The 24,810-nt window shown below is 38.2% G+C and overlaps 1 protein-coding gene across 1 annotated transcript in view; it reads right to left on the bottom strand.

Annotated features, from left to right (window-relative positions):
• Nucleotides 1-5,306: 5,306 nt before the first annotated feature.
• The window catches only part of IPO11 (importin 11), a 204,015-nt gene continuing 184,511 nt past the window's right edge, over nt 5,307-24,810 (bottom strand). The window contains exon 30 of the mRNA XM_043591102.1: nt 5,307-6,255. Coding sequence (XP_043447037.1) covers nt 6,091-6,255 — 165 coding nt within the window. The 3' untranslated portion in view covers nt 5,307-6,090. The remainder of the gene's footprint in view (nt 6,256-24,810) is intronic.

The raw sequence follows: 24,810 nt of genomic DNA, 5'->3' as shown, positions 1-24,810 counted from the left end.
AGAAAGGATGGGGGCTGGAGAAGAAACAAAGATAAAATCAAATCTCTGATTTTTAAAATTCTTAATTGACCTATAAGGTAACTAATAATATCAATGTATGGGTGATTATAGCATCGGGATTGAGTTAAACAAGTAATAGCAACATCGGAAGGGATGGGGGAGGGGTTGGGAATACTTTGCTCCAAGGTATCTATACTATACACACTACACATGAAGAATAGTGTTATATGAAGGTAGGCTTAGGTTAAAAATGTACAGCGTAAACCTGGGCAGCCACTTATTATTATTATTATTATTATTTAAATATATAATTGAAAGTACATTGGAAGAGACACCAGGGACCCAAGGCTGTATGCCTCAACTTCTGGGCCCATTTCTTCATCTGTGAAATAGTAAGGTTAAGATAGGTCATGTCTTCCTGATTCCCTTCCAGCTCTAAATTCTGTGACTAAAGGAAAAAAAATAAATAAATAGCCCACCTGCTTCCTATAAATCTATCTTTGAGGAGTGATATCTGCAAAGAGGAGCTTTTATAAGTATAAAAGCCTGTTAAAATAATCAGTTCCCTAATCTATTACTTCAGTAAGTTTGGGTTTCCCTATTTCCATACTGTGAGTTACCTTCAGTAGGCTTATCTTGTTAAGTATTATAAAATATGTCACAGATGTTAGAAACTACTAGAATTAGCAGACAGGAAACTTACTATTGCTCACCTGGTTCAGCATTTCTCAATGTGTTGTGCAGGAGTAAAGAACCCACCAGGCTGAAAGGAAAAGGCCATTTCATGGTATTGATTTCACTGCCTGAGACAGCACGAGGTATGTGCCTTTCAATCCAAAAAAGAAATAAACCAAGCTGCCTGCCTTGCCTAAACAGAGCTCATGCTTCGTTTGTGATTACGTCCAGATCTGTCAATAGACTTTCTTGCTCTGGCTGGCTGTCAATACACTTCTGCGCTCGGTGTATGTGGTTATAAGCTACAACTTCCTGTCCATCAAAAAGTGTTGCTCTTCTGGATTACTGCTTAAATTGCAGAGTTCACTAAAAAGGAGGGGTGGGGAGGGGAGTCACTCTGGGCCAGCCTGGAGAGCCCTGGGAAAATGGCCTGCCCCTTCTGAAATGAGACCGTGATCTTGCTTCCGGTTCAAGCTACTGAGAAAAATGAAGAGCTCACTTCAAGGTCTACTCACAGTCTCATCTCCAGCCTTTTCTTCTCTAACCCCTGGCAATAAAAATCCCCAACTGGCAGACTTCTCGTCCTAAAGCCAATTTCCAAATTTAAAACCATGTGCCTGGTGCCAGACAGATATAAAGGTGCCAAGCCTCACTGGACTCATACCTGTTCCGGCAGTTACTTCCATTCCATTTCTGCCCTACTGGGAAATTAAAGTGGCATGAAAATCAATACTTCATTTTGAAGGGAAAGAGGGCCGGATGACCAGACATCGATACATTCCTCCCTGGATTAGACAGTTCTTCAAAGCACACTGGACTGAATCAATTCCAGCGGCCCAAATGAGTTGGCTGCAGGCATTAGCTGGAACCAGGAGCAAATCTTGCTTGTTAAGATCTTTGGCTAATTGGGGACTCTACTTGTTACGGTAAGAAAGAATTCAAGAGAAAATGTAGCCAATGCGTCTCAGTTTTGAATTTTATCCAAGTGCTTCAGACCATAAGGAGTCCCTCAGGCCAGGAATTCAACTGCCCCAAAGTAAAGATGGAGAAATTCAGACTAGTAGCTACAGCCCTGGGTATTCGGGTATTCACCCAAGGCCTCTAACACTCAACTCAGGAAACAGCACTGGCTGTGGATTAAGTTCAAACTTCCAGGGCTAGATGGATCAGTTTGTACACCCCTTCACGGGACGTCAGGAACTGTACAATTTGGATGTGATCAGGACAGAGTGCATTTCTTAAGGAGAAAAAGGTGACCTTAAACTGCTCTTTCAGATGTCAGTGTCTTATAGAGGTACCAAGATCAAAGCCTCACATTTCCAGAAATGATTGTTACATTTTCTTTCCCCATTTTGCCAGCTGATAACGTACAAGTGCTTCTCATCCTAAACCAAACTAAAAGAAAACTCCCTAAAGTCTGGAATGGTTCTGCCTTTTACGCCTAGAGCAAACATGATAAAGCATTTGTAAAGTAAAAAAAAAAATTTTTTTTTTTTTTTTTTTGTCTCTTGGCAAACAGCTTACAAACTCAAATGAGAAATAGGAAGGCAGTGCTTGTCTTGGTTTTCTTCCTGTTCAGTGGTGTGTGAGTTCAGGTTATACTGGCATTCACTAAGATCTACATACCTCTCAAAAACAGGAGGAAGTGGAGGGGAAGAAAGAGAGAAAAAAAAAAAGGAAAGAGAAATAGATGTTGGCTGACAGGTATGCCATAACAATAATGGATTTTCAGAACTTATAAAGGTTGATAAAACTCATACCAGGTTTAATATACCTTTTCCATAGCTCAGCCGCATGACCTCCCTAGGTTAAAATAAAATTGCAGAACCTTTTGTAAATGAAAAGGCAAGCTCGTAGTGGGTTAAGGACTCCAGGGTAAAAACAAAAACCAACAAAAGAAGCAAAACCACCACTGGAAATTTCTAGGACTATACAGTTCTCTTTGAAAACTTATCCTTATAATGGGGAGGCCTGGCTATGACCACCTTAACTGTTATAATACGAACGGAGAGACAACCTGACGTTACATACCTCAGAATGTGATGTCAGGGCAGGTATACAACATTAATGATGGAGTTTCATTGCCAACAAATGTTAATCTGAATTGAACTATGAGGAAACAATTAGAACACTAGACCATAATGGACATTCTACTAGACAACTGTTTGGGATTCTTCAAAAAAGTCAATGGTATGTTAAAAGGAATATTCTAGATTTAAAAATTGAACAGCCAAATGCAATGAATAAACATTCAATGGATCCTGGATCATAAAATGAATGGGCAGCATATAAAAGACATCTTCGGGGCATTAGGGAAAACTGGAATATGAATTGCTTATTACATATTATTGCATGACCCTTCTAATGTATTGGTGGATATGTAGAGAAATGCCCTTCTTAGAGGTACACTGGAGTATGGGGGAATGGAGTGTCTTTGACTTACTTTCATAAGGTTCAGCATAAGTATATATATGCTATACATATGTGGGGGTGTGTATGGAGAGAATACATGTGTTAAAATTAACCAATTTAGTGAATTCAGATAAAGGATATACTACTGGTCATTATACTAGTCTCTCAATGCTTCTGTAGATTAAAATGTTTTTCCTAAAGTTGAGGGAAGAAAGTATTTTTGTTTTTCATGAGAGACAACTCTGGTCTTTCTTTTATCAGTTCTCCAAAAGCTTATAAATTTCTCTTTGTGTGGGATTTATAAGGTTTGTAGAACAGAAGACCACTACCCCCAATACGTGAGCCTTACGTTTCAATTCATGGAATAAGGGATCAGTTGTGAGGCTGTCGAGCTCCAACATTTCCAAAATTTCAGGGATAGCACGTCAGAGTCATTTCAAGTGCTTCTGAGTTTGACATCACAGGGTCCCGAGTCCAGCCTAGTGGCAGTGACTTCTCCATAACCTCACCAAACTACACTGTTTAAGAGTTTTTAAATAACTATCAAATTATACAGTGCCAGGATCATTCTTCTGTATCTGATCTCCCTGCCCTGCACTCCTGCTGCTCTAGGACATATGTTTCCATTAGATCCACTATTTTTTTTTTTTTTTTATGTCATGTTGGCAGGTATGTGTTCCCACTGATTTATAAAATTTTAGTCAGGTAAATACCCTGTTCTAACTCCAGAATTCAGTGTAGCACCATGGCACAAAACAGGAACTCAACAAATACCAGTTGAATAAAGGAATCGGTAAATAAGGATCTACGGTGAAGCTTTTTCCAGGGAAACAATGTGTGTTTAACATGTAATGATGTGGTTTCCTAAAATGACTGGTAGGAGACAGATGGACAAGGGGCCACTTATCATGAAAACTTGAAAATGTCCTTGTTGGCCACACGGGCCTTTGTGGGAGGAATGGGAGAAGTGTCTGGAACATAAAATAAATAGAAAAGAAGCTATGTTTATCGATGAGAAATGATCAGGAGCCACAGTTCAACCAGAGGCCTGGCTGAGAGGACTCATTTTGTCCAAATGTGTGCCATAGGCTGCATTAATGAATATACTTCTGTAAATTAACACGTGTATTTTATGTCTAACTGAACACTTAAAATTTCAAGATACGTGATTTTTTTCTGACCTATTTTAAACATTTCCTACTTAATATTCCTTAAGTAATGTTAGTGTTCCTACTTAAAGCCTATTTTAAACATTTCAGTTTTTTAAAAAAATGAACCAAACTCTTTCCCTGAGGTTAAGTTTTTTACTGTTTCTGCAAGGTAGCTATTTTAGTAAAATTTGCTATAACGCTATAATGAAATCTGTCAGGAATTGGAAAGAGAAGTTATTTTACTATAAGTGAAAAGCTGGGGCACGTTTAGAATTTCTGGTAACGTTGGCAATAATGCCTTAAATGAAAATAATTACGTCAACAAAAAGAAATTCTTCTTCTTAGATCAGTCCTGAGAACTGAGTAATAATGGTTAAGAATGATCACATTAAAGAAGCTTTTGGTCTTTAAATGAAAACAGAAAGTGAAACAGTAGCTAGGATTTACTATACACAGCACCACCACCTACTAGGACAGGACCAACACCAGGGTCTGGAAGAAAACATCCCTTTCAAATCCATGGGGCAATTTTTACCAACTCATTTTTCATGGAGCAGGAAAAATAGTCAGACAAATCAAAGGTAGGTATCTTTGGAAAATTTAATTTGGACCATATTTTCTTTCTCTTGCTCAAAACACCAAGTAGTTCCGTACATTTTGGGTTCCACAGTTTACAAAGGGGCAGTGGGCTTCCTGCAGTTACATATACTGTACCCAACTTTCTATAGAAAGATCAGACATTTCCCAACCTTGCTTTGAGTATTTCCTAAAAAATGCTTTAAAGGTTTCTTAACAATAAATGGCAAGTGAAACGGTAAGGCTTTATTTTCTCCTTTTTCCCCTTTTTTGGTACTGCGTGTTGGAGGAATAAGGAAGGAAGACTTGTCCTAACAGTGTGGTGCCCCGGGGGATCCTGACTGTGCGGAGGCAGCGCCGGACACACTACGGCCCTGACGGGAGCCCTGCGGTGCTTAAGGACCTTGGGACCTGGTAGGGCAGGTAGGGCGGGGGGGGGGGGGGGGCGGGGGGGGGGCGGGGGGGGGGCGGTTGCAGCACAGAACGGCGGCGTGTGGGGTGGCCGGCTGCTGCTGTCGGCGCTCCCGGCCTCAGGGAGGAACAGAGGGGCAAGAGGTCTCCCCCGGGGCCGCAGTACCACAGGTTCCCTTCCGCGGGCCTTACGGGATGCATTTAAACACTAAAGGTAATTTCTGAAAATAAAACGAGGAAAAAAATCCCTTCACTAATTTCTGTATCCAATTACTAAAATGAAAATAAAAGCATTTGATAAAACACATTTTCTACGTCAGATGAAAGCAACTCCCTTGCAAGATAACCTTAGTAATATATATTTGCACTATTTATATATTTTTGCCCGGTGCACACCCTTCTTTAATTGCATCATCTGAACAGCTTTGCCATTTTTCAAACTTGCAGTTTCATTAGCTTAAAAAAGGGATACAGCAGCCAAATTAATACTTCTGGTTGCAGAAAAACAGAGCAGACATTAACCTTCATCTTCTCAAGCGTTAAGAGCACATGATTAAAAGGTAATCAAACGGTGTCTTCTCTTAACAGAAAACTAAGCAGCTAGTGTCATCAAATCTATATCTAGTAAACATGGGGCCCCTCTTAAATATAAAATTAAATTCTTTTGAGGAATAGGTTTGTGATTTTAGTTGTGCGGGATTTACATTTATTCACTCATTTTGGTAGTAAAAATGTATGGTCTTCACTTCTTTACAGGCATACACGAGGGAGTTCTTCATCCTCTCAGCAGGCTGGCACACACCAATGGCAGGCTGGGGTCCTTGGCTTGTTTCAGAAAGGGGAGGCAGCCACACGCCACTTGCTCTCAGAAGCCCTGCAAAAACTCCTGCAGCTGGGTGACGATCTCCGTGTCCACGGTCTCCATGAGGGACTGGAAGCCTTGCTCTCCCAGGAGCTCCTGCTGCGCCTTCAGCTTCTCGTAGATAAACTGCTGCAGCGACACTGTGTGCACCGGGTCCTTCAGAGCCAGCTATGGGACAGAGAGGGGCCACACTGCGTCAACGAGGCAAACACAACTCCCCCTTACACGGGACTACAAATCTCTGTAATCTCTTCTGCAGCCGCACAACTGCTTCTGCCTCCCTTCTCACAAGAGATCCTCAAATAGTCACACTGTGCCAAAGTCTGCCGAAGGAAATTTCACTGTTTGTCTATCCTCGGTTCCCTAGGGCCTCTGAGCCTAAGTTGCCCAATTAGCCCAACTCTTCAACAGCTCAGGCTTCATCCATGTAAAGAACTGAAACCTGGTACAAAGTATTCTAGACAGAACATGCCGAAGAGCATTTCAACACAACTGTCCAGGGCTTCTCTGAGGAAGATAAGGTGCTACTGAGGCAGCTCAGGAAGGCCCTTGGGGCTGACAGAGGAAAGCGCCCTATCCTGGACGGCTCTGCTACTTACTACGTGCTTCTGGTAACAGAGAGAGAGAGAGAGAGACAGAGACAGAAATAATAAAGAAAAACATTTATAAAACCAAAACAAGCACATACCCCTCCTCTCCCACTGGGATATTTGGAAAACAAAAGAAATACAATTAAAAATAACCCATCATTCTACTTCCTAACAATAACAATCACAACAGAAAACATTGTGGCCTCCTGTGCTTTTCTGTGCAAGTGATCCACAAATACACAATATCACAATATATACAATTAGTGCTGCTCTTTGCATTTGTATATCACATGAAAATTCTACTCTAACACATTTTAAGAATTCTAAATCTATATATGTTATCATCGTTTTGGTTATAGGTGTGTTGAAATGATCATGGTATAGTTAAAATACAATTTTAACTAATTTTCCTGAATAACCTATCACAAGCACTGTTCCTCTACATATCAGATTACTTCCTTATGCCTTTTTCTATTTTAGAAGAATTACTAAAGGACACAGACGATTTTATGACTCCTGATACACATTATCAAGTTGTTTTTCCGACAGTTAGTACAAATGTAAAAGGTATGAGAGTTTACAGCTTGTGACATTGACTTTACCACTGGTATTAATTACCATTATTTAAATGCTTTATAATTTACAAAGTGAAAAATAATACACTCTACTTTAAGCTGTACACTTCTCTCATTATCAATAAAGGTGAACATCTGCAAGGCGTCAGTAAAATACATGAATGTGTGTGCCCACTATGGCTGCACAGAAACTCTTGTCCTTCCTTACGGATATTCAATTTTAGGTGGATAAAACAGTTGAATCATATGTGCTGTTTGAGCAATTTAAAGAGATTTTAAAATAATGACCACAAATGGAAAATCTAACTGAGAGGCAGAGACATACATGGCATGAATTTGAAATGAGACCCCTTAGGTGACCATTCCAGAGCTACATGATAAATCCAAGGCAAGGATACATTCAGTATTCATTGCGGATGAACAGGAGAAAAGAACTCTCAACACAAACCCCTGCCTTCACAAGCCTGAAGATATCACTGTACAAAAAGCATAGAAATTGAAGACGAACATTTAAAAGTAAATGTTCTCTTAAGCAAAATGCAGTAATGTTCGATATTATTTTCATTACTATGAAATAGATTTTTTGCTAAAGAGGATGTGCACTTTGTTGAAATATCATGAACTATCTGTAACTAAAACCATCTGCTACAATATGAGGGAAACAGAGCTGAGCTGGAAATTGATGTTCAAATAAGTTACCCCAACTACTGAAATGAGCTTAGAAGGGTTGTTTAAATGCTGTTTCAATCTGCTATAGAAAACTGCAAACAGTTAACATATCAAATCTCCACCCTTTAACTTTCAACTGACTAATAAAAAGGAAAACTACTGCCATACTAAATCCCACCAAGGCATCAGTATAGTATTTTTTAAAGTATATTGACCAGTCATGCAAAGATAAAAAAAAAACCATTAGTCTCTTTTGAAAGAAAAGTTGTTGAAGGGAGAAGGAAGGGAAAACAAAACACACAAGATCTCCAAATGCACATCTTTAAAAAATCTTAAAACAACCACCACAACAACTATTTTCTTCAGTTAAAAATATCATGTTAGCAAATAAATGTGGATTTTGGCTTGTGGTAGATAGTCATAAATCACAGCTATTAATACTTTCTTTTTTTGTTTTAATGTGTTTAATGCTTATTTATTTTTGACAGAGACAGAAGAGAGTATGAGCAGGCAAGGGGCAGAAAGAGAGGGGGACACAAAATCTGAAGCAGGCTCCAGGCGCCAAGCTGTCAGCACACAGCCAGATGAGGGGTTCGAACTCAAGAACCGTGAGATCATGACCGGAGCCGTAGTCAGATGCTTAACTGACTGAGTCACCCAGGTGCCCCAATACTTTCTTTTGAATAAGTTTTTTGAAATACATTAATAAAATGATTCTCTCGAGAAAAAACACTGCTGCATACCCACTAAAACTCCAGATATCATTTCTTTGAATGTTACAGTGCCATCAATAGAATTAAAAAACACTAAAGTCACTAATATCATTTTCACAACTGTTGCTTTTATACAGTATATACATATATACTATATAAATAATGCCCACATTACATAATAAACCCAATTATATGATTTAACGTGAAAAAATACAGAAAGCTTACATGTTCATCAGGTGGTATGCTCCTGAGAAAACAATTAGTTTTATAATGTAATAAGCAAATTATAATTAGGAAGATAACTCTGCTGTTGGAAAACCACACTGCAAAAGTAGATGTGAAGTAGACTTCTAATTCCAAAATAATAGAGTAAAATATTCTTCTAATTCTTTCAGCTAAGTACAACTAAAACTCCTGGACATTACGTGTGCGTGTGTCTGTGTGTGTAGAGATACCCAGAACTGAAGGAATGACACAGTACTGAGTCCCAGGCTTTCTTCTTGCATCATATACCCCAAATTTGGGCCTGAAGAAGCCAGCAACCTGGACATGGTAACAAACGCAGACAAAAAAAAGGCTCCAACAAAAAGCCTGCTCTCTACCCAAGGGACCACAAAGCAAGACAGAAAACTTTAGATGATAACTAGTTTATTTCACTCAGCCCAACACCAAGACTAAACTATGGCCCCACCTCTACTCACACCAGGCTGTTAAAAGGATTCGAACCACCCATCCCCCAATAGCGTGTGTGTGGCGACACTTGGGGAGCTTGAACTCTCAGTTCCTCTCACGGGGAGAGGGGCCGAGTGGAGAACTTGGCTTTCTGCACCCACCTGACAGTAACAAAGTGGCACAGCCACTTCTGCCACAGCACTGTCAAAAGAAGGTGGCTAAAACAGAATTTGCAGTAAGATTCAGTCTAATAAAACCAAAAATATCCAGGTTTCGATAAAAAAAAAAAAGTCATTCATAACTAAAGGAGGTATCAGAGGCAGAAGGGAAGTGGGTTTAATTATAAAAGGGCAAAATGAGATCTTTGCAGCCACGGAAATGTTCCATATCCTGACTACTTTGGTTGTGATGTTATAGTTTTGCACGATGTTATCACTGAGGGGTCACGAACAGCAACACATCACAAACCGGAGTGAGCTTAGTATCTGGCAACCTCAGACACCAAGAATATATTTGGAGGCATGGAATTAATTTCCCGGAGGTGAAAGACCCAAACAATTTGGTAATCCACATTCCCAAATTCAAACAAATTAATCACAGAAGAATCTTACAAATTCAGAAATTGTTTATTCTTCTTTGGAACACATCTAACAAGTGTGGTTATCTTTGCTCAGATGTACAAATATGAGAAGGTAAAAACCCTCTACAGAAAAAACAAAGCCAACAGTACTGAGGCCCAGCTGACAATACAGAAATACCGGGAGTAATGGGAAGAGACACAAAACTATTAAAAACGGACCCAGATGAGACGCAATTTTTGGTACTCTGGACCACATCTTGCAACTAAGAGCATTAGTGGAAAACCAGCGATATCTCAATAAAACCTGAAGTTTAGTTAGCAATAATATACCAATGTTGGTTTCCTAACTTTGACAAATGCACTCTGATGTAAGATGCTGACATTACGGAAAAGGAGTGAGGGGCACATGAGAAGGAAAGGTCTGTACTACCTCTGCTACTTTTCTGAAAACCTAAAACTCTTCCAAAATAAAAAGGGTGTCCGTCTTTATGCCAGTACCATACTGTTTTATTTACTTTGTGATAGATTTGGAAATCAGAAAGTGTGATGCCTCCAGCTTTATTCTTTTTCAAGACTGTTTTGGCCACTCAAGGTCTTTCATGGTTTCTATGAATTTTAGAATTGTGTTTTCTATTCCTCTAAGACATGCCATTGGAATTTTTAACAGAGTGCACAGCCTCTGAAAATTGCCTTGCATAGTATGGAAATCTTAATATCTAGTGTTCCAAACCATGAATATGAGTATCTACTTGTGTCTTTAATGTCTTTCATCAACGTTTTGTAGTTTTCAAGGTACAAGTCTCTCACCTCCTTGAAGTGTATTATGTATGCTCAATTATTGTATTTATGTTAAATTTATGCTCAGCTATTGTATTCTTTCTGATGCAGTTCTAAGTGGGATGTGTTTTCTTAAGTTCCTTTTCAGATCGTTCATTTAGTACAGAAAATACAACTGAAGTTTGCATACTGACTTTGTATCCTGCAACCTTACTTAATTTATTAGCTCCAGCAATTTTTTTTAAATAGGTCTTTAGTGTTTTCTATACATAAGATCACATCATCCGCAAAAAGGGACAGTTTTACTTCTACCTTAACATCTGGATTCTTTTTATTTCTTTTCCTTGCCTAAGTGCTCTGACTAGGATTTCAGGTACCATGTTGGGTATACAGAGCAATAGACAGAACAGGAAGTTCAGAAATAATTCCACACATATATAGTCAACTGATCTTCAACAAGGGCACCCAAAAGTAAACAGTGATGGAAGGACAGTCTCTTCAACAAATGGTGCTGAGAAAAGTGGATATCCAAATGAAAAAGAATGAAATGCTTCTCTTTCACCACACAAAAAATCAACTCAAAATGAGTGAGACTTAAACATAAGACCTCGGACTCCTAGGAAAAAAACCCACAATTTTGGGAAAAGCTTCATGCCACTGGGCATAACAATGATTTCAAAAATATGACACTAAACGCACAGGCAACAAAGGAAAACTGAGAAGAGAGACTACAATAAACAAGTTTTATAATATATTTAAAAAGAGGTACTAAAAGGGGCGCCTGGGTGGCTCAGTCAGTTAAGCGTTTGACTTCAGCTCAGGTCATGATCTCATGGTTCGTGAGTTTGAACCCCGTGTCGGTCTCTGTGCTGACAGCTCGGAGCCTGGAGCCTGCTTCGGATTCTGTGTCTCCCTCTCTCTCTGACCCTCCCCTGTTCACACTCTGTCTCTGTCTCTCTCTCTCTCTCCCAAAAAAACAAAAACCATCAAAAAAAAAACATTAAAAAAAATTAAAAAATACAAATAAAATTTAAAAAGAGGTACTAAGAAGCTAAAAAAGTACATCCCTCTGTGGCCATCTGGTATGAGGACAACCTGCTCTGGATGCCTCAATTAACTTACCCAACTGTTGAATTAGAGAGCATCTAAATAGCAAGGCTGGCAAGTTCATTTCTGAAATGAGGAAAAAATGATGTCCCTAGGCTGTGAGTGACATTCAAGGTTGATTTTTCTGAAGTTAATGACAACAGGAGAACTGGCATACAGACTTCCAAATTCCTGGTTTTGTTCTCTTTCCATTACATCCATATGCCTAACCGCTCTCTCACCCTCCAAGGAAGGACATAATATTTAAATATTTCCATTAAAATGGTTAAGATAAAATTAGAACCCTTATAATAGATTTGTGATATTAGAAGATAATTACCCAGAATTCCTGACTCCAAGACAATGCCAAATAAATTAAGTGCTAATATTCTGACTCACTTCAAAAGTCCATACATTGGATTTTAATAAGCAAGTAGTTTGGTATTTCTTGACTTTGAAATTATAACTTTAAGAAAGAATGGTTCTGGATGAACTGTGTATCAGATTCCTCTGTTGGTAATTATAGCTTTCTGATGTTTGCTTCAAACCATAAGGTGGTTAGTCTTTAGAGTTGGTACAAGATTTTAGCTCCTGTGGTGCCACTTACCAGAATGTCCATTTCTTATTCTTTGAGATTTTGATTCCTTAAAACGAAAAAACATTTCACTGCATTAATCAGCAATTTCACCCAGCAGGAATTTGACAGCTGAATCCTTTCTTTTTCTTAGGTCATGTGGCCTTTCATATTATTGTTCAGTTTATAAGCCTCCATAGACCCACGATAATTTTTTGGAAATTATTTACTGTAAAGTTATTTCGGTTGGAATTTTGCTGGAGAGAAAAGGTTTCCTACCCTAGAAAATTACAGAAGATTTTTGTAAGAATAGTGATATACTTTCCATGAAACCTGGTAGATTATGTATAACCACCCTAGCAATGCAACAGACCAAAAATCTTAAAGGAAAATTTGCCTATGACAGTGTATTTAACCCTGTGGTCTTCAAATGTTCTTAGTTCGACTGAAATATCTTTGGTTTGAAATTCCCTTCTTTGACCTCTGTTTCATATAGGGAATTGTCAATTTCTGAAATACATCTACATCTAAATTTTTAGAATCTGTTGGATATAAACTCTCCTAACCAGTGGCTTACCAAGGAGTTTGAGTGCTGTAGATGCCAACCAGAGCCCATCTCATCAATAAGGCTCAACAATGCAAATTCAGTCACTAATTAAACCCAGTGTACAATCCAAATTCCAAGGCAGTGAGTGAGATTTTATCATCCCTGCTGTAGCTGTCCATCGAGGAATTTAGACTACAATTTCTATTTCACGAACCTGTAAATAAAGGAGCTATTTTACATTGCTATGTCTAGAATGACTGAAACCCAGACGTCATGAGATAAAAGTAACAATGCATACATACATGTCTCAGGGACAAAAATGCAATTGCAATTTAGCAATTAGCTTATTACCGAGGTTTTCTGATATCATTATTTTTTCTCTCCATCAGTCCCAGACCATTACTAATTGGGTATTTTTACTCTAGTTTCAGTCTTATTTTGGTTATGCCTTCCAAGGTGCTTTAAATCTACAAAGTAAGCGTGAGCAAAACACACAATTTAATCAATGAGCCAAAGTAAATATGCCAAGCCCAGATATGAGCAACAGAACATCTTATTTCTTCACATTTGTTTCCGTAGGGAATGTTCCTCATCAGAGTGATTAAACAGCAATCAAAATATTCTATCTACATTTACTAAACTCCAACCGCAAACAGTGCATGTACTAGGCACAGACTAAACCTTTTATGTACATTTTTTTTGTTAGCTTATGTTGAGAGAAAGAGAAAGTATGTGTGCAAGCGGGGGAGGGGCAAAAAGAGAGAGAGGGAGAGAGAATCTGAAGTAGGCTCTGAACTTTCATCCCCCAATGCGGGGCTCGACCCCATGAAGCCTGAGATCATGACCTCAGCCAAAATCAAGAGTTGGATCCCTGGGGCGCCTGGGTGGCGCAGTCGGTTAAGCTTCCGACTTCAGCCAGGTCATGATCTCACGGTCTGTGAGTTCGAGCCCCGCGTCAGGCTCTGGGATGATGGCTCAGAGCCTGGAGCCTGTTTCCGATTCTGTGTCTCCCTCTCTCTCTGCCCCTCCCCCGTTCATGCTTTGTCTCTCTCTGTCCCAAAAATAAATAAACGTTGAAAACAAAAAAATTCTTTATAAAAAAAAAAAAAAAAAGAGTTGGATCCTTAAATGACTAAGCCAGCCAGGTGCCCCTTTACATAAGATTGTTTCATTTAAAACTCAAAATAAGAAATTCTAAAGAGAAAAGGAAACCCACAGCAATATAACTAAATATGTTTACAGAGTGTTCTTCACCCTTAGCAGCATACTGGGAACCATTTGTAGAATATTAAAAAACGCTGATGTCTAAGTCCCACTTCTAGAGATTCTGATGTAACTGGTTTCAGGCACTCGAATTTTTAAAAGCTCTTAAGAATCTGATACATATTTGAGTGAGGAAGAGTGCTAAAGAAAAATTTGGAAAAAACGGTTTTAAGGACTAAGATTTCAAGTAAACCCAACAAAAATCTCTATAGATATCTTCATCTTCATTAAAATAAATGTAAGTAAGACTCAATAAAATACATGACACTTAAAAACTCTTCGACTGGTACTTCCAAGCCCTACAGACTTGATTCCCATAGACCACCACCTACTTCTACATGCTCTTCAGGGCTTTCTTTCTCCTTTGGTTTCAATGAGACATTTTGGGTTCCTTTTGCTTTAGCGTATGCAAAACAGAGAATGTCAGGATCCTTTTTTTTTTTTTTTTTTTAACTGTCTGACTCCTTCACCATCCAAAAGTTTAATGCTCTTTTGAGCCTTACTTTTGACTCTAGAATTCCAAAGGATTCCCCAAATCACACGGCATATAAAATCCACACTATAAGGATTTGGACTTTGCCTGCTTTTCCTAACTGGTTTGCTAGTAACAGCAACATACATTTACATGTTTATCATTTAATTGGTTACCTGGTTAAATTCTCTTCATAGCTGGTTTGTTGATTTTCCTGGACTTTTCTGGCATAAATATTCATTTAAATGACTAATGACTTGCCTTTTCTTTGCCAATACTTAATACACTCACTCAAATACACCCTTGCTTGTTCTTCTCACTACATTGGCTAAAAATTCTATGTGACAGACTATCACCAAAAATTTTTATCCTGCTTCCTAGGTACCCAGAAAGACCACAACTCCCAGTCAACAGAATGTGAACAAAAAAGATGTGTCATAACCCATTCTTTTTCTCTCCAACTAGACAGAAGAATTATCAATATATCTGGGTCATCCCTGAATGACTGTGAATTACACACCCACTCATAATCTTCTTTTTGTACTTCCCCTGAGTAGAAAAAAAAAAAAAAAAACTATAATATTGAGATTCCAGGGGTCTGTTCTAGAAGGTGGCACTCTCATTTAGATCATTCTCAACAGTGGTATGTTTGTGCTTAGCTTCAAACAGACATTTAAAACATCACGTTAAAGTCATATTTTTTTAGGGATCCCTGGGTGGCTCAGTACATTAAGCATCCGACTCTTGGTTTGGCTCAGGTCATGATCTCACATTTTGGGAGTTCGGGCCTGCTTGGGATTCTCTCTCTCCCTCTCTCTGCCCTTCCACTTGCTCTCTTTTGCTCTTTCTCAAAATAAATAAACATTAAAAAATTGTTTTTAAAGAGTCCTATTACTCTATTCCTAATTCAGAGTTTTTACAGTAATAAATGGTGAATTTAATGCTGGGTTTAATTTGCTAATGGTAACTTACTTCTCTGCATCTATCTTCATAAATACAAAAACTTACTCTTTTCTTTTTTTCTGTTTATTATTTCCTGACAGTTCCCACAGTTTTCTAAGTTCTATCTTTTCCTTAAAATGTGAGAGCCCAAAAATAAGAAAAAAAGGACTGAAGGAAAAATGGGGAGAAAGAAAAAGGAAAAAGGGGAGAGGAGAGAGAGAGAAAGAAGACAAGCTGCTGATGAAAGGATGTCATTAGCAATATTAAATGCATTAAACTACACATTTTTTTTCATTAATAGTACATTACAGTAAAACCATTTAGAAAACGAGCAAATAAGAAACACTGTTAATGGAAAATTTTTTGCTTGTTTTTAGAAAAATGGGGAATCCATTTAAAACTTTTCTTTCATGATCTTTAATTGTTAATTTTTTTGGCAATTATATTTTATGAAAAACTTGTCAATTCTGACAAGATCTTCCACTGACTAGCCAGAAAGTGCATGTATATCCCTGAAGTTATACGTGACTTTTTACCTAATATTTTATATTTATGTTCACCCCTCCCACATACCTCCTCTTTATTCATATTTCATGAACATTTTAAAAAGGCATATTCTATTTATAAGATAGAATTTTTATTTACAGGAACTAAATTAAGCTTATTGGTAGTATTGTTCAGTTCTGTCATTATATACCCAGTAGGAGACCATCTTAGGTTCAACTAAACCTAGAGATCACAAGACCACCACTGGCTATCCTTAGCACCAGTTTACTCAGAAGGCCAGAGGGATGATAAGATACCACAAAATGGTAATGTGCAGGAGAATAAGTTTTGCACCAATAAAAAAGTTATGACCATAGGTGTGTTTTTAGAATCCTATAAAAATATGCTGCCTTTTGAAATGAACCTTTACCTGTTTTATAAAAGCATTTCTCCTGTAAACCAATCATAGCAATAAATTAAGGACTATCTTCATGGACTTATCTCTAACATTAAAAAAGATCAATTCTAATATATAACTAAATTAATAATAAATTCTATAGAAACAATAGAAATAAATAATAAATAAATAGAAACATGTCCTCCTTCCGTTCATGTTATCATCAAAGTAAAAATGATTGTATAACAAAGTGTAACAGAATGTTTAGGGGTGTGTGATCAGTATTCCTAAATTAGGAAACAGCAGCCTCCTAGACATATCTAAATGTGTTAGTTCTCAGCACTGCCTTTGATTCTACTTCCTTTCCAGAAATGTCATCAATACTCATGTTTGCCCATTCTGTGAGACAACAGACTATAAAACCAAACATATTCCATAATACATTGAGCCAATTATATGTAGTTTCCAGGTGATACAGAAAATGGAAAGAGAACAAAGAGAAATAGGAAAAACCAGATGAGATTTCTAGTTAACAATTTAAATGTCACCTTGGATTAAGTTTTCTGAGTATCACTTATTTTTGCCTACACTGTCATTAAAGGTATTGAGAGATGCGAACATCACAAGTGTAAGCCAACCTAACACAGGACACACCTGCTTCCTTATGTCTCCTTATTGTTCCAACTGCCTATTTGGTTCCAAGAAGTGAGATCACTGAACACATCTTAGGAGAATCTCAAGTCTTTTGATAAAATGCTTCGCAAGATCAAGCTATCAAATGAAAGGTTAAAAAGTTAAGTGCTATAAATAAGAAATGCTAAGAGGGAACCTGTAAAGGCAATAAAGTTTAATAACGAGTCAGTGCTCTCAATCTATTTCAAAAACTGGGATGATCACTTCATCAAATTGTAAACCATCAATAATTTATAAAAATGACAGAATATGATGGGAATGAATGAGGGAACAAAACTTTCCATCATGACCATCTGCTGATATAGCAAAATCATTCAAGAAATCGCAGTATTTTAAGACCTGCATTAACCCACTAGTTCTGGAAAGGGAAATACTGTTCTCTATGGCTATTTAGCCTAAATTGACTAGAGTACTTGAAATGATTTCATGCATGATTTAAATAAACTATGTTGTGTATTTATTTGTGGAAGGAAGCCTGGTGCAAAACAAGGAACTCACAGCCGGTGCCTGTACTACTGAGTGATACATAAAAGCCAAATGGAAAACTCAACAAAACACCACCGTTGCACAAAGATGTAGCACACTGAAAAATAATTAGAAAACACCACAATTCAAGCATTTCAAAATATCTGCCCCACTTTCACCAGTATAGTTTACTTAAATCTCAGAGAACTAAACCTATTAACGTTTAGATCACAAAAAATGAAATTACGACAATCAGACCATCTCCAACACCCGTGAGATTTAGAACTATAAATGAACACGTACCAATCTCTGAGGGTGACCTTTGGTTTTTGTTCAAGGAATACATCCATAGTGAAATAAGTACACGTAGAGCTTTAGAACCAATTACAAAGCAGTGAGTTAACATAGAGGTAACCAAATGCCAGATCTTTCCTGAACGAAGGTCACCCAAATCTCCAGTAGATAGCTCATGTTAACTGCTGACCTAAGGATTTAAGAAATTTGCTACCACTAACATCTAATTTGACAAAAAGTTAGTGAGAACCCATTTTGTACCATTCTAAGTGCAGGGATTCAAAGATAAAATAAATCATGGTCCTTGTAATGCTAAATGCAATGAAAGGGGGAGGTTAAGGTAAGATGAAAATTAGTGGTGTAACACTATTTTTTATATTAAATGGTAAAAGGGCTGCTGCATCAACTGCTTTTTGGAATGGGGTAGTTAGTGTGTGTGTGTGTGTGTGTGTGTGTGTGTGTGTGTGTGTGAGAGAGAGAGAGAGAGAGAGACAGAGAGAGAGACAGAGACAGAGACAGAGAGACAGGGGGAGATAAAAGGAGAATGTGTGGAGAGGAAAAGAGGACAGACAAGAAACAGAAGATACTTCTCTCAGTTACTCAGGTTTAAGGAAAGCTAGCTGGACATGTGGACATATCAAATGGCATTAGTAATCACTGAGCAGAAGCAGTTAATTTGTAGTGAAGTGAATGGGGAAGGGGGCTAAGATCCTGGAAATGGAAAATGCTATAAAATTCTCTCAAGTAGCAACAAGCCCAGCAACACTGAAAGCTTGCCTCTTTCCCACCATATCAGCGTGGCTACGCATGCTCACCAGCACTTTTCATTTCTTGTCTTTCTATTCTAGCCACCCTGACAGGTGATGTCTTACTGTGGTTTTGCTTTGGTGACAACTTTCTGATGGCTGCCTATTCCTACCAAACAAAATCCAAATTCCTAGCTTTGTATGGTTGCCCTAACTACCACACATTTATTATTTTATAGTTCTATACATGAGGAGTCCAGAACAATCTCACAGGGCTAAAATCAAGGTGCGTCAGCAGGGCAGCTTTCCTTCCCGAAGGCTCTAGGGGAGAATCTGTTATTTTGCTTTTTCCAGCTTCTAGGGGCTGTCTTCCTCTGTTTTCAAAGCAACAGCACTACCTAGATAATCTCCTTTACAATCACCTGATGAGCAACCTTAATTCTACTTTGCAACGTAACCAAACATACCCATAGGGGGATGTACCCTATTCACAGGACCTAGGGATTAGGACGTGGAATTCTTTGGGGGATGAAAGGGATTATAGTTCCCACCACACTTATCTGGCATATCGGGCCCTACACAACTTGGCCGCTATTTGGTACACGGTAGGCAACTACATCAATGTTTCTGAAGAGACACTCCTCCAACTACCCAATGTTCAGTGGAATAAAATGAATTATTACTCAGTTCTGAGTACTGTAGGATGCTTAGCAGCATTCTTGGCTCCCACCCACTAAATTACAGTAGTACTTCTCAGCCTTGTGACAATAAAATATATCTTTAGACAATGTCATAAGTCTCCTGGGGGGTGGGGGGGGGGAATAAAATAACAATCACTTGAGAATCACTATTCTACAAGGACCCACGTTTGCATTAGAAGCAAATGTAACTGTGTAACTCGCACAAGGACATAAAGTAATTTTCACTGTAATGGGTTAATAAAGAAACTCACTAGTCTCTTCATTGCAGTTTCTTCCAGGTCAGAAAAAAAAGTGGTGGGGAAGAAATTAATTCAGCTTTAAGTTGAAAGAAAGTCTCAACACTTAAATAGTTTCTATAACAAAAGCCTTCTCCCTTTCTATTTGTTTTACTTTAAAGTGTCTTATTTCAAGGGGACAATCCAAGAAAAATTGGATGACTTATTCATATGATATTCACATAGACTATCACATGTGAGATACAAAATAAGTATCAACTGATTTGTGCAAAAGCAGTATTAAGGTCTGTCACAGATCATTTCACCTTGCTTGGGTTCATGTAAAAATGAATGACAGTGACCAGGAGAGGGGCGCCTGGGTTGCTCAGCTCAGGTCACGATCCCACAGTTCTTGAGATCGAGCCCAGTGTTGGGTTCTGCGCTGACAGTGTGGAGAAAGAAGTCTGTTTGGGATTCTCTTGCTCTCCCTCGCTTTCACCCTCCCCCCCAAGGTTGTGCTCTTTCTTTCTCTCTCTCTCAAAATAAATAAAACTGAAAAAAAAAATTGGCTAGGATATAGTGACATCCAAACCATTTAATAAGTAAACTCCTTAGTTTAATAAATCCCCTTTCAGCAGAAGTAATGTTTCATTTTTGAACATATCACTGTATACAGGAGAATTAAACTATTTTTAGATAGTTTTAAATTAATGGAAATAGACACGTTCTTTGATTTTCTTCATTTGACCCTGAATCACGGTAGTACACCCCAGCTTTTGATACAAGGTATGTCTTTTATTTCAGTTAGGCTGAGACCACAAAGAAGCAATTGTTTTCAATGCATGCTTGAAATAACAAGATGGAGTATTATGAGATTGATCTACAAAATATCCTAGAAGGAAAATAAACCTGCAATTCTTAGCATTAAAATAGCCAAAGTCTTAAGTCTCTGACTTTCAAACAATATGGTTTTTGGTGTTTTCTAATTAGCATTAACTCCCATTTTCAATTGAGATTTTTAAACAATTCTTTAATAAAAGTGTTCAGTTTATTTTAAAAATTATATAATGATAAATTTCCAAGTAAAATAACCTCAGAAACATCATTAATGTGTAAAAAATACACTGTTAAACTGGAGTAATTAAAATAGTAAGGTCAAGGGACTACAAATTTGGATTTCTGAAATAAATCTAGGCAAATCTGGCATTGTACTATCTGACAAAGGTGGTATTTCAAAACAGCAGAAAAAAGATACGCTTTTGATTAGTTTTGTGACACAGGAGAGCTGTATCGAAGAACAACGGACACTCTCCTCCACTCCTTTATCAAAAACATTTCCACTTGGATTAAAGATTTAAATGAAATCAATAACACGAAATAAAAACATGAGAAACTATGTTCTTGAGCGTGGGGTAGCGTTTCCATAAAACCAGATAAAACAAAAGCAAAGTGAGAAAACAAAGTCAAAAGTAAACAAACTGCTGACGATTAAAGATGACAACTACCACCACTGAAAACTCACTCACACAATGAAGCCCTCTCAAAGGGCAGTGCGAATCTACACTGTTTACGCCCAAAAGCTAACAGCTCATCTTTCCAAAAATGAGTCTGATGAAGTAGCTGTGGGGGTACGCGTGGGAGTGAGAAGCCCCCTGATAGCTCTAAGGGAATATCTGTGAAATGCGGGAGAGACCACAATGTGCAGAACTTTACCAGGACTCAGAAAACAGAAAAACTACCCTAAACCATGATACGCAAGATAAGCAATGTTTATCTTGCTCAGTCTTTTAAGACCGCTCATTTAGGTCCATGCATTCCAAGCGAAGACAAGTGAGGAACTGACCTGACGGTCAGTTGGGACTTAAGGACTTAAAATTAAGACCACTGACTGTCCCCGTAACACAAATGGTTTGCAAATTCTGATCAATCCCTGACAAGACCATTCTAAGACTAACTCCAGCACTCTCAATCTGATAAAACCCCTCCATGATTTACCCACTGAGACCCAACTCGTGGTGCCACCAAGTGTGCACTCACCCCTACAACAACAAGCTCATCAGTTTAATTCTGCTCCTGGTTTAAAAAACAAAAAGCAAAAACCAAACTGAATGAAACACGGATGAAGAATGAAGGGCTGATTTCTGCATCTCTAACGAACTTCTTCAGGTTTCTGATTATACTCCAAACTAGGTGGCATAAAACAACAACTAATTTTTAAATTTTGAGGAATTCTGTGGAGAAGAGTAAGGACAGATGGTCTCTTCTCCACGATCTATGGGCTTCACTTGAGAAGACTTGAAGGCTGGAGGGGACTGACACTCTCCTGGGGAATCATCTATAGCGTTACTCATTCATGTGTCTACCAGTTAATGTTCACTGTTGTCTGGGACCTCAGCTGTGTAAAACAAGACTCACATTCTCTTTGTGGACACTGGGTACCTGGGTTCCAAGAACAAATGTTTCTTGGGAACAAGGCAGAAGATAGATCTTATGATTTGACTCGGAGGGCAGAAAGCATCAGCAAGACTGACCAACTTCAAGGAAAGGAAATAGAGACCCAGAGAGCGTGCAAGTCACCCTGCCAAAACAGCATGTGGAATGGGACATACTATTATGGCCATTCTTGGAAAATACAATGTATCACAGAACTTACTTTAAAGCAAAAAACGAACAATCAAATAAAATTTCTAATAGAAAAACTGGGGTGAAGAAGGTAAGAAAGTAATATAAATGAACTATAATCATCTGGAAAATGCTCAGCCTTGCTCATAATTAGAAAAAGTACATTAAAAAACAAGTTACTGCTTTCTAGCATATTGTCCAGGGTATTGAATAACTCATACCACCAATGGGCACATACTTTTAAATTCTTAGTTTTTCCTTAAAGTGAGAGCCTGGTTTTTGAGAAAATGTATGCCAAATACCCAAGTCTAAATCACCATGTTTCCCTGTCAGCCATTCTTCAATGTTCAAATGGTACTGCATGACAAAGACAGATGATTTAGCTCACAACTCTATTACAAAAGTACTTTTCCTCATGACAACCGATGTCACAGAGAACATTCCCCTCGTGACACAGAAAGTATTTAAAAATGCATACTTGAGAGTGGTGATGTAATGAAAGTGGTCATTTGTACTACTTCATCAAGAACATTCCTCAATGAAAATGGCTTTAAAAAACAAAATGTGAGTATACGGTAGTAAAAAAGAGGCTGATTACTAGCATAGTTTGCTGCCATCGCCTTTACTGATGCTCAAGGGCCAGCTGTTATACCTGCCTTTGGGTGGGGAATGTTGTTTTTGCACAACCAGTGCAAATGCCACACGATGACAAGAAAAATACTATCTCAGAATGGCAAATACTGTCATCACTCATAGTATTGATACATAATATCACTTATGAAATAAGAATACTCTTGAGCCCCTAGTTGTTTGCAAACTGCCTTTGGAAGTGCTGCTCAAGAACTGGGTACTGTATGCAAGCGATGAATCACTTAATTTTACACCTGAAACTAGTATTACACTGTATGGTAACTGGAATTTAAATTAAAAACTTGATAAAGAAAATTAAAAAAAAGTGCTGCTCAAGAAATGCATATGATGGAGATCCATTCAATGGAATGTGATCAAATACAGCTATTCAAAGAAATGATGCAAATCTAAATGTATGCATATGGAAATAGGCTCATGCATTTACCACATTTAAAAATAATCAAGGGGCGCCTGGGTGGCTCAGTCGGTTGAGCGTCCGACCTCGGCTCAGGTCATGATCTCACAGTTTTTGAGTTTGAGCCTCACGTCGAGCTCTATGTTGCCAGCTCGGAGCCTGCTTCTTTTTAAAAAAAAAAAATTTTTTTTCAACGTTTATTTATTTTTGGGACAGAGAGAGACAGAGCATGAACGGGGGAGGGGCAGAGAGAGAGGGAGACACAGAATCGGAAACAGGCTCCAGGCCCTGAGCCATCAGCCCAGAGCCTGACGCGGGGCTCGAATTCACAGACCGCGAGATCGTGACCTGGCTGAAGTCGGACGCTTAACCGACTGCGCTACCCAGGCGCCCCGGAGCCTGCTTCTGATTCCATGCCTCCTATCTCTCTGCTCCTCCCCTGTTCACGCTCTGTCTCTCTCTCTCTCTCTCAAAAATAAACATTAAAAATATTTTTTTAAATAATCAAACAGCATAATCTTTAAAAAAAAAGATTTTATTTTTAAGTAATCTCCACACCCAACATGGGGCTTGAACTCACAACCCCAAGATCAAGAGTTGTGCAATCCACTGACTGAGCCAGCCAGGCACCCCTGTAGTGTTTACTTATGAACTATATACAGATGTTTATATATGCAAATGTTTGGAAAGAAATACGTCAGTAAAAGGCTGTCTTGGGGAAAGGTATTTCATATCATATAATTAATTTTGTGGTTTTTAAAAGAGTATAGGTTATTGTTACAATTAAAAACAAAATCTTCAGGGCGCCTGGGTGGCTTAGTCTGTTGAGTGCTTGACTCTTGATTTTTGGCTCAGGTCATGATCCCATAGTTGTGGGAATGAGACCAGCATGCGGCTCTGCGCTGAGTGTGGAGGCTACTTGAGATATTCTCTCTTCCTCTGCCCCTCTCCACTACTCTCACTCTCTCTAAAATTAAAACAAAACAAAACAAAAAAACACAAAACTTCAAAATAGGAACTTGCTACGCAGAAGGATTCTTTGTAAAGGCTCTTTAATTTCCCCTCCCTCAAAAGACAGGCTCTTTCTAAAAACACAATTAGCATTACTGATAATTTATTAATAAAAAGAAAAAGGAAAAAAGAGGAATAAAAGAAAGAAAATAGTCTCATGTTCACTGGAATGTTACCTAAGTTATTGAAAATGCATTCTCCTAAAGGAGGCCATATTCTTCATGGATAAACACGAAGACTTTACTTAGCGTTGAGTCTAATACCACACTGCCAAAATTTCCAAATGCACACTGGCAAAGTTACTTAACTATTTTTGATTAAGGTTTTTAGCAATAATTCAGGTAAATAAATTCAATTCAAGAAGCAATGAGGTTGCCTATTTTCTAAAACTCAAGAACAATATTGAGGTCAGCAAGCAATTAATCTGAAGTCTCATCTAAAAACAAAAACTCAGAAGCCATTACTTTATTTAGTTTCAAGGGCATTTTCAATGGCACTTTCTTTTCCAGCATCTTATGATTGTGATTACGTAGCCTACTGTGAAAGATCTCAACCTCTGTATCTCAAACTATTTTTTGATTAACATTT

Source organism: Prionailurus bengalensis, chromosome A1 (assembly GCF_016509475.1).
Source record: "Prionailurus bengalensis isolate Pbe53 chromosome A1, Fcat_Pben_1.1_paternal_pri, whole genome shotgun sequence".
Lineage (NCBI taxonomy): Eukaryota > Metazoa > Chordata > Mammalia > Carnivora > Felidae > Prionailurus > Prionailurus bengalensis.
This window is presented reverse-complemented; position numbering and strand designations above follow the sequence as displayed.